At 44.0% G+C, this 10,960-nt stretch overlaps 1 protein-coding gene across 1 annotated transcript; it reads left to right on the forward strand.

The window, feature by feature from the left end:
• Positions 1–139: 139 nt before the first annotated feature.
• gtsf1 (gametocyte specific factor 1) lies at positions 140–5,928 on the forward strand. Its single transcript, XM_074645226.1, has 7 exons — positions 140–377; positions 2,144–2,344; positions 2,438–2,544; positions 3,717–3,843; positions 3,932–4,015; positions 5,194–5,251; positions 5,581–5,928. Exons 2-7 carry the CDS (start codon positions 2,260–2,262, stop codon positions 5,654–5,656), a joined length of 537 nt encoding a protein of 178 aa, XP_074501327.1. The 5' UTR covers positions 140–377; positions 2,144–2,259; the 3' UTR covers positions 5,657–5,928.
• Positions 5,929–10,960: the final 5,032 nt, after the last annotated feature.

Raw genomic sequence — 10,960 nt, forward strand, 5'->3', positions numbered from 1 at the left:
AACATATAAACATATTAGATTTTCAGGTTAATTTGAAGCAGTTTGTAGTTTGTAGTTTGTAGTTTTTACTCAGATTTAAACAGGAAGCTGTTTTTGCTCGAAGCGGAAGTGACGTACTTAGCGGTGTTCGCTAAAAGCAGTCCGTGCGGAGCGCCTGAGCAGGAACGAAGAAACAAAAGGTCCATTAAAAGTAGTTTTCTGCGTTTTAAACTGACTGCATTCAAAAACAGGTGTTTAAAACTTCATAAAAGTTAACTTTAGTATTTCAGACACGTAACGTAACTTCAGTTATTTACGGTAATCTGAATTATTGACAAACGGAAGTCATTCTTTGGACACATGCTGGACTTCCGCTAACAGCCAAACTTTGTCTGCAGGTAAACTTTGATCATTAACTAATTAACTAACATCGTCTATCAAAACACCTCTGACACGTATCTTAGGCCCGTAATGCTGATAGATGTGTATGTCTTATAGAACTCGACGTTGGTTCATGTGTTAATCACTTCATTGGTTCATGTGTTAATCACTTGATTGGTTCATGTGTTAATCACTTCATTGGTTCATGTGTTAATCACTTGATTGGTTCATGTGTTAATCACTTCATTGGTTCATGTGTTAATCACTTGATTGGTTCATGTGTTAATCACTTCATTGGTTCATGTGTTAATCACTTGATTGGTTCATGTGTTAATCACTTGATTGGTTCATGTGTTAATCACTTGATTGGTTCATGTGTTAATCACTTGATTGGTTCATGTGTTAATCACTTCATTGGTTGCAGCTGAACTCCTGAAGGACTTTCACCTGCACTTCATCAAAGTCTTTGTTTTAACTGTCCTTCCTGTTTGAAACAGCTTTTGGTTCCAGTTCACTCAGACATAACACCCCTTTTTCTTTGTCCCAAGAATTGTCAAAGAAGTTGGAGGCAGGTCATTCCAATACAAATCTCCATCAGACTGGACTCCTCTTCCTCTTCCTCTGGTCTATCTCCTCTTCCTCTGGTCTATCTCCTCTTCCTCTGGTCTATCTCCTCTTCCTCTGGTCTATCTCCTCTTCCTCTGGTCTATCTCCTCTTCCTCTGGTCTATTTCCTCTTCCTCTTCCTCTTCCTCTTCCTCTTCCTCTGGTCTATTTCCTCTTCCTCTTCCTCTTCCTCTGGTCTATTACCTCTTCCTCTTCCTCTTCCTCTTCCTCTTCCTCTGGTCTATTTCCTCTTCCTCTGGTCTATTACCTCTTCCTCTTCCTCTTCCTCTTCCTCTGGTCTATTACCTCTTCCTCTTCCTCTTCCTCTTCCTCTGGTCTATTACCTCTTCCTCTTCCTCTTCCTCTGGTCTATTACCTCTTCCTCTTCCTCTTCCTCTTCCTCTTCCTCTTCCTCTGGTCTATTTCCTCTTCCTCTGGTCTATTTCCTCTTTCTGTTGCTTCAGGACATCTTTATTTTCTCATCTTAAAACCTGTTCATGTTTTTCATTTGTGTGTACTTTATGATCCTCAGTTTATTTGTGCTACATACAATCTGAAGACAAACTGTTGGGATTGTTCTTCATGCAGATGTGATTGATTTAAATGTGGTCATTGTGGTGTTTCTAGTCTAACAGCAGAGGGCTGATGGGGTCTGGGTGGGAGATGGTGAGCAGCTGTCTGTATCTGTATGTTTGTTATGTAATGCTGTTTTGTCTGTATGTGTTTTTGTATTTGTGTCTATAGGACAGATGCTACATCTCAAGGGACTATCCTATCCTTTCAATAAATTCAATTAATTAACTAATTAACGTGAGTTCAACTTATATTTCTAGAAACGTTAAACAGCCTTAAAATATAAATATAGCTGCATTTTAAACCGAACGCAGCTCGACTGCGACATCACGTTAGATGTGCTGATAAAGTGAATTAGAGATAAACACACCTTTACCTGCCACTGAGGAGATGCTCCTCATGTTTAACATTGAAGTGGGACTAAAGAACCAGGTGTGATCAAGTGTTGCCTGCAGCACTTCCAGGTGATGATGATGATGATGATGATCTGGATCACCTGTTGAGAGACGTGTGGACAGAATCCTGGTCGTCACGGTTCTGCAGCTTTTAAATGCTGCATGTGCATCTAGAAACTTCTCCCTATATGTTTCCATCTCTGTCTGCAGTGTTTGGTTTTTACTTTCGAGTCGGTCAGTCTCTCCAGTCGGCGAGTCTCCAGTCGGTCAGTCTCTCCAGTCGGCGAGTCTCCAGTCGGTCAGTCTCCAGTAAATCCCAGCGAGAGATGGCGACCACCATCAAATTTGGAAGCAGCAGCGGTCCCTGCACCACCGCTGCTGCTGAGAGAGCTCAGCTAGCAGAAGACACCGGTAATAACTAGTGAACAGATATTCTTCAGTAATCCTCTCCTGAAGGTTAAAAAGTGGTGAAATGTGTTAATTTGTTCTTCTCTGACTTTAAAGATGAAAAAGGAAACTGTGACCCGGACAAACTTCTGCAGTGTCCTTTTGACAAGAACCACCTGATCCGGGCCTGCCGCTTCCCGTACCATCTCATAAAGTGCAGGAAGGTGAGTTGAGCTGCTTGTTTATAGCAGCAGGTATGTGTGGTGAAAAAGATGGTGGATTTACATTGATTTAGGGATGTCCATAATTAACCGTTTAACCGCTAACCCACATTAAGCATTTTAACCGATTAGCGCTATCGGTTAAAACGGTTAAAAGAAATGTTAATAATGAACTCAAAAGCTGAGCGGCTCAGAGGAGCGGCTCGTCTCTTTAAGGAGAAAAGCTGGTCCACCTTAACAGTCCACCTTAAGAGGCAGAGCCGGAGTTGCAGGATACAGGAAGTCGACTCCGGTCTCTCCGGCTCTCTTGAGCGGAGCGGAGGAGTTGTAGTTTAGTAGCATTTATTCACCGACAAATAAACTGTCCACACACTGCTACACCTACGATCACAGCTAGAACACCACCAACAACCTCACACTCACCGCCAACACACACACGGTCTGTTGGAAACTCACTAACGTTACTCAGACTACGTGTGGCGGCGGCGGCGAGCACGAAGCCTCCGGCAACGCTAGAGCTGCTAACGTAGCACAAACACACTGTCTGTTGGACACTTACTAAAGTTAATCCGGGCAGACACACAGCTGACAACCTGCTAAACTAAACTAAATGTGAGCTGGAGACTTTTACTGGGAAAGTGGCTGCATGTCCGCGACACTACACGCAGCATCGTAGCGGCTGAGTTAACGCTCCTGGACGGTGAGCTGGAGACAGTGAACGCAGCATCGTAGCTGCTGAGTTAACGCTTCCGGACGGTGAACTGGAGACAGTGAACGCAGCATCGTAGCTGCTAAGTTAACGCTCCCGGACGGTGAACTGGAGACAGTGAACGCAGCATCGTAGCTGCTAAGTTAACGCTCCCGGACGGTGAACTGGAGACAGTGAACGCAGCATCGTAGCTGCTAAGTTAACGCTCCCGGACGGTGAACTGGAGACAGTGAACGCAGCATCGTAGCTGCTAAGTTAACGCTCCCGGACGGTGAACTGGAGACAGTGAACGCAGCATCATAGCTGCTAAGTTAACGCTCCTGGGCGGTGAGCTGGAGACAGTGAACGCAGCATCGTCAGTTAACGATTAATAATCGGTTAACGAGGGTCGGTTATCAGTTAAGAACATTTTTCAAAATAAGCATCCGTACATTGACTCATCTTCTTTTCTCTCTCACTGATATAGAATCATCCAAAACTGGCCAGAGAGCTGAAAACGTGCCCGTTTAACGCTCGCCACCTCGTCCCCAAGCACGAGCTGACCTACCACACGGAGACCTGTGAGGACAGAATATCTGTGGACACTGAAGAAGGTGAGATGACGTTTATCGTCTCTTCTTTCCCCCCCGCAGAGTCAACGCGTGCATGCGGTGTTTCTGACCCTAACTGCTCTGTTCACAGCTGGAAGCACAGCTGGACATTGTCAGTGGCAGGTCCCGGTCAGTACCTGGGTGAACCCGGACACGTCTGAGGACTGGGACAAAGGTATTACTAATAACTTTGATTTGTAGATATGATGAGTTAATTATTGAGCTTTAGAGGGGATGGTAGGTGGAACAGGGATTATAGGAAACAAAATAAAAACAATATACTTTAAGAAAAACTGAGCTGGGTAAAAAAAAACAACCAATAAAATAACTCATGACATCCAACCACAGAAATTGAATGGATTTCACAATCTGGGAGACGGCGCTCTGCTGCTATTGAGATTAAACATTTTGGCCATTCCTACAGATCTCCAACCATGTGTATATACACTCACCGGCCACTTTATTAGGTACACCTTGCTAGTACCGGGTGGTCTTCATCTGCTTCAAGGTTGGACGTGTTGTGCGTTCAGAGATGGTATTCTGCATACCTTGGTTGTAACGAGTGGTTATTTGAGTTACTGTTGCCTTTCTATCATCTCCAACCACTCTGCCCATTCTCCTCTGACCTCTGACATCAACGAGGCATTTCCGTCCACACAACCCCCGCTCACTGGATATGTTCTCTTGTTGGGACCATTCTCTGTAAACCCTAGAGATGGTTGTGGTGAAAATCCCAGTAGATCAGCAGTTTAATACTCAGACCAGCCCGTCTGGCACCAACAACCATGCCACGTTCAAAGTCACTTGAATCCCCTTTCTTCCCCATTCTGATGCTCGGTTTGAACTTCAGCAAGTCGTCTTCACCACGTCTAGATGACGTAATGCGTTGAGTTGCTGCCATGTGATTGGCTGATTAGCTATTTGTGTTAACAAACAATTGAACAGGTGTGCCTAATAAAGTGGCCGGTGAGTGTATATGTGTGTGTGTGTATATTTGACTACATACTTCTGAGATATTATAGCTTTATAGACCCGAACAAAAACTAATCTAAAACTAGAAAACACACTCTGAAAACTAAAATTAAAAAAGAAATGATAATTAAAGAATATTCTAACCTTGCTTTGTCCAGAGCCGGGCTATCGTCTTTATGCTAAGCTAACCGTCGCCTGCTTCATATTTAGCGTACAGACATGAGTAGTATTTGTGTATTTATGTGCTTTTAAAGTCACACTCAGTGCTTGAGTCTGAATTATTAGCATTAGTATTATTATGTAAGTGCTATTCTTCTACACTCTGAACTTTGAACACATGAAGTGTGTCTGTGAAGGTAACTGAAGTGTTTTTTCTTGCAGAGGCTGATGATGATGCTGCGCCGTTCGTCTGGGGTGTGAACACCGTCCTGAACGGAGAGTAAGTGTCGGCTTCAGCTCTTCATCTGCAGCTCTTCATCTGCAGCTCTTCATCTTCAGCTCTTCATCTTCAGCTCTTCATCTGCAGCTCTTCATCTTCAGCTCTTCATCTGCAGCTCTTCATCTTCAGCTCTTCATCTTCAGCTCTTCAACTCTTCATCTTCAGCTCTTCATCTGCAGCTCTTCATCTGCAGCTCTTCATCTGCAGCTCTTCATCTGCAGCTCTTCATCTTCAGCTCTTCATCTTCATCTCTTCATCTTCAGCTCTTCATCTCTCATTTCTGCACGTGTTCTTTAAACCTTGACCTGTTCTGTCTTGTGTCTCTGCAGACCGGAGACGAGGCCCACCAACAACCTCGGTCCCAGTTTTAGAACTCCTAACACCTTCCCGTGGTCCGGGTTATAAGCCATAATAATGTGTGTTTACTTATCATTCATATAAAAGCTTAATGTTCGGGCTATTATTATGCATGCATGAATATTTCTTTTCAAATGTGTTCTTAGCAAGTTTTTAATTTGCACAACTGAATCTACATTTTATTTAAATATTGGATCTGGTTGCAGCAATCTCCTTTTTAGTCAGCTGGTGTTTTTCTGTGTTTTCCTGCTGTTCCAGGAACTGATGCCACGGGGTGGATATTGTGTGCTTGTTCTATTAAAGGTGTTTTTTTCAAATCATTTTGTGTAGTTGGTTATTAAAATGAATCACATGTTGTAATATGAAGAAAATACAGTTTGGTAGTCGTGTGACTGTTTGAGTGATGGATGAGTATGGAAGCAGCTGTTTAAACAGTAACTGTCATCACATGACCACCGGGTGGCAGCACTGGTCCATTTCTTACTGAAGAAGAGACACGAGCACCATCATTGTCTCTTCCTGCTTTCATCTCCTGTTGATTCAAGTAACTCCTCCAGTTATCAAACTGTTTAATATTTAATACTACTAATATAATACTATATAATACTTTTCATGCATGTAGTACAACATCAGGCGGCTGCAGTGGTGGAGGGAGTACTCACATCCTTTAAGTTAAAGTACTGATACCACACTGTAAAGATACATCCCACATTGAAAACCTTACTGAAGTAAAAGTACGCAAGTATCAGGAAAATGTAGTACAAGTATTAAAAGTAAAAGTAGTCAATGCATAAAAATGGCCCCTGTGATTAGTTGTACTATATTATTATTATTATTATTAGTCATGCATTAAGCAGGATTTTACTGTTGGTTGAGGCGGAGTTAATTTTGAACTATTAACTAATGATTTTATTCACTATGGATTAAGCTGATGATTATTTTCTTGATCAATCGATTGATTGGTCTGCTGGTCTCACTGAAACGTGACCCTCATGAGACTCATCCCGCCGGCTGCTGGACCTTTCAGTGGAACCGAAGCCTCTCCGCCCATCTGCTATAACTGTGATGTTTGCTTAGTGTCTGATCCTGTAACTCTGTCTGAAGCTGGTGATCCTCTACTATCACCGGCATGTCATATACTCCACTCTAACAAGCTGCATTCAAGTTGCTGTCGCGTTCCCCGGTTTCCACTGAGGCATGATGGGTAGATCATGACAGCGCTGCCCGATCCGCCTTGTGGTTCTCATAGCTGCACGATGTTCTGTAACCAGAGTGATGCTGGCTTCATCTGCTCCTGTTGGTCCGACAGCTGCAACGTCATCAAATCCTCCAACCAGATGGAGAATCTCAGAACCTGTAACTGTAGAGACACGTGAGATGAAGCGTGAGACGAAGCGTGAGACGAAACGTGAGACGAACCGTGAGACGAAGCTCGAGACGAAGCGTGAGGCGAAGCGCGAGACGAAGCGCGAGGCAAAGCACGTGAGGGGAAGCGCGAGGCGAAGCGTGAGGCGAAGCGCGAGGCGAAGCGCGTGAGGGGAACCGTGAGACGAAGCTCGAGACGAAGCTCGAGACGAAGCTCGAGACGAAGCGTGAGGCGAAGCGTGAGGCGAAGCGTGAGGCGAAGCGTGAGGTGAAGCGCGAGACAAAGCGCGAGGCGAAGCACGTGAGGGGAAGCGCGAGGCGAAGCGCAGACGAAGCGGAGACGAAGCGTGAACATGAGACGAAGCATGAGCATGAGACGAAGCGTGAGACGAAGCTTGAAATGAAGCGTGACACGAAGCGTGAGACGAAGGATGAGACGAAGCCTGAGATGAAGCGTGTGACGGAGCGTGAGACGAAGCATGAGTATGAGATGAAGCTTGAGACGAAACATGAGCATGAAACGAAGCGTGAGACGAAGCATGAGCATGAGACGAAGCGTGAGACGAAACGTGAGACAAAGCATGAGCATGAGACGAAGCATGAGCATGAGACGAAGCATGAGCATGAGCATGAGACGGAGCGTGAGACGAAGCGTGAGACGAAGCATGAGACGAAACGTGAGACGAAGCGAGAGACGAAGCGTGAGATGAAGCATGAGCGTGAGACGAGGCGTGAGATGAAGTGTGTGACGAAACATGAGCTTGAGACGAAGCGTGAGACGAAGCGTGAGACAAAGCGTGAGACGAAGCGTGAGCATGAGACGAAGCGTGGGACGAAGCGTGAGACGAAGCATGAGCATGAGACGAAGCTCGAGACGAGGCGTGAGATGAAGCGTGAGACGAAGCGTGAGACGAAGCGTGAGACGAAGCATGAGACGAGGCGTGAGACGAAGCGTGATACCGGCTGCTTCAGATGATTTTGCTGTGAATTCTATTGTCCATATGTCTGTCCTCAGTATGTGAGAGGACACCGGGACACCACAGTGTTGGCCACAGTGTGACTGCAGCTGAAGATGATGATGTGACTCATGATGGTCCAGAAGTTAAATAAACACCAGAGATCATATAGAATCATATAGAGAATGAACTCAACGCTGTGTTGGACCGTTCTACTGGATCATAGATAATAATATAATAATAATAATCCATAACCTCTCAGATACAGATACGTTTCCTTCAGGCAGGACGAGGTGTTCGTTCATGTTTTGACTCGCAGTGTGTCTCTATACGATGATGAAGTAGTCTGCGTCACTTGAAACCGGACTGGGAATCGTACCAGACTCTAAAAAGAGACCAGTACATAACTGAGAGGAGGTGGACGGGGTTCATGTTTCAGGATGTTCTGGTCTGAAGCCAGCAGAAGAAGTCACACTGACTCAGGCTTACAGGCTCCTGGCACAGAACACACACAATGGAAGAACATACAGTACACTGAACTACTTCATATAAAGTACATAAACTATTCTTTATATACAGACGTAGGCAAAGTTGTTGGTAACGTTCCGTTAAAGAGAGAAAAACCCACAATGGTCACTGAAATAACTTGAAACTGACAAAAGTAATAATAAATAAAAATTCACTGAAAATGAACTAATGAAAATCAGATATTGTTTTTGAATTGTGGTTCAGCAGAATCATTTAAAAAAACAAACTAAGGAAACTGGCCTAGACAAAAATGATGGTAACATTAACTTAATATTTTGTTGCACAACCTTTTGAGGCAATCACTGCAATCAAGTGATTTCTGTAACTCTCAATGAGACTTCTGCACCTGTCGACAGGTATGTTGGCCCACTCCTCGTGAGCAAACTGCTCCAGCTGTCTCAGGTTTGAAGGGTGCCTTCTCCAGACTGCATGTTTCAGCTCCTTCCACAGATGTTCAATAGGATTTAGATCCGGGCTCATAGAAGGCCACTTCATAACAGTCCAATGTTTAGTTCTTAGCCATTCTTGGGTGTGTTTAGCTGTGTTTTGGGTCATTATCCTGTTGGAGGACCCATGACCTGCAACTGAGACCAAGCTTTCTGACACTGGGCAGCACATTTCGCTCCAGAATGCCTTGATAGTCTTGAGATTTCATTGCACCCTGCACAGATTCAAGACACCCTGTGCCAGATGCAGCAAAGCAGCCCCATAACATAACCGAGCCTCCTCCATGTTTCACATTAGGTACAGTGTTCTTTTCTTTGGATGCTTCATCTCTTCGTCTGTGAACATAGAGCTGATGTGACTTGCCAAAAAGCTCCAGTTTTGTCTCATCTGTCCAAAGGACATTCTCCCAGAAGCTTTGTGGCTTGTCAATATGCATTTTGGAAAATTCCAGTCTCGCTTCTTTATGATTTGGTGTCCTCCTCGGTTGTCTTCCATTAAGTCCACTTTGGCTCAAACAGCGACGGATGGTGCGATCTGACACTGATGTACCTTGACCTTGGAGTTCACCTCTAATCTCTTTGGAAGTTGTTCTGGGCTCTTTGGTTACCATTCGTATTATCCGTCTCTACAATATGTCATCAATGTTCCTCTTGCGGCCACGTCCAGGGAGGTTGGCTACAGTCCCATGGACCTTAAACTTCTGAATAATATGTGCAGCTGTAGTCACAGGAACATCAAGCTGCTTGGAGATGGTCTTATAGCCTTTACCTTTAACATGAAGGTCTATAATGTTCTTTCTCATCTCCTGAGACAACTCTCTCCTTAGCTTTCTGTGGTCCATGTTCAGTGTGGTACACACCATGACACCAAACAGCACAGTGACTACTTTTCACCCTTTAAATAGGCAGACTGACTGATTACAAGTTTGAAGATACCTGTGATGCTATTTACAGGACACACCTTAGTTTAACATGTCCCTATGGTCACATTATTTTACATCTTTTCTAGGGCTACCATCATTTTTGTCTAGGCCAGTTTCATCAGTTTGTTTTTTAAAATGATTCTGTTGAACCACAATTCAAAAACAACAGCTGATTTTCATTAGTTCATTTTCAGTAAATTTTTATTTATTATTACTTTTGTCAGTTTCAAGTTATTTCAGTGACCATTGTGGGTTTTTCTCTCTTTAACGGAACGTTACCAACAACTTTGCCTACGTCTATATATATATATATAAAATATATATATAATCCAACACAGTATAGAAAAGAAAAGTCATAACTTTACGAGAATAAAGTTGTAATATTACGAGAATAAAGTCATAACTGAATCTTTCCCTAAAAAGGATAGATTGATCACATGACTCCAGAGATATGATCTGAAGTTAACAGACTTCAGTTTTCAGTACGGAGTTACAGAGCATCACTCTGGACGGCTCAGGACACATCTATATCCAGAGGAAGTGGTTCAACTCACTATAAAACAATAGAGACATTGTTTCCTCCCAGAATCTCTCCTTTACCTGAACAAACAGTGTTGACCTGCCACACGTCTACCAGGAGTCTAATCAGCCACACCTGAAGCTCCACTCAACCACACCCAACAGGGGCGGTGCTCCCTGCCTCCGATAAGCACTGGCCCTCCTCTCATATATACATACAGTATATATATATATATATATATGTATATACACTCACCGGCCACTTTATTAGACACACCTGCTCAATTGCTTGTTAACACAAATAGCTAATCAGCCAATCACATGGCAGCAACTCAATGCATTACGTCATCTAGACGTGGTGAAGACGACTTGCTGAAGTTCAAACCGAGCATCAGAATGGGGAAGAAAGGGGATTCAAGTGACTTTGAACGTGGCATGGTTGTTGGTGCCAGACGGGCTGGTCTGAGTATTAAACTGCTGATCTACTGGGATTTTCACGCACAACCATCTCTAGGGTTTACAGAGAATGGTCCCAACAAGAGAACAGATCCAGTGAGCGGGGGTTGTGTGGACGGAAATGCCTCGTTGATGTCAGAGGTCAGAGGAGAATGGGCA

This window comes from Sebastes fasciatus, chromosome 8, assembly GCF_043250625.1.
Source record: "Sebastes fasciatus isolate fSebFas1 chromosome 8, fSebFas1.pri, whole genome shotgun sequence".
In the NCBI taxonomy this organism is placed as follows: Eukaryota; Metazoa; Chordata; class Actinopteri; order Perciformes; family Sebastidae; genus Sebastes; species Sebastes fasciatus.

Bases quoted from the DNA above. Each gene is read 5' to 3' on its own strand.
- gtsf1 (XM_074645226.1), top strand. From the start codon at position 2,260: ATGGCGACCACCATCAAATTTGGAAGCAGCAGCGGTCCCTGCACCACC. The intron at 2,345-2,437 runs GTAATAACTAGT...CTGACTTTAAAG, and splicing joins TCAGCTAGCAGAAGACACCG to ATGAAAAAGGAAACTGTGAC. The intron at 2,545-3,716 runs GTGAGTTGAGCT...TCACTGATATAG, and splicing joins ATCTCATAAAGTGCAGGAAG to AATCATCCAAAACTGGCCAG.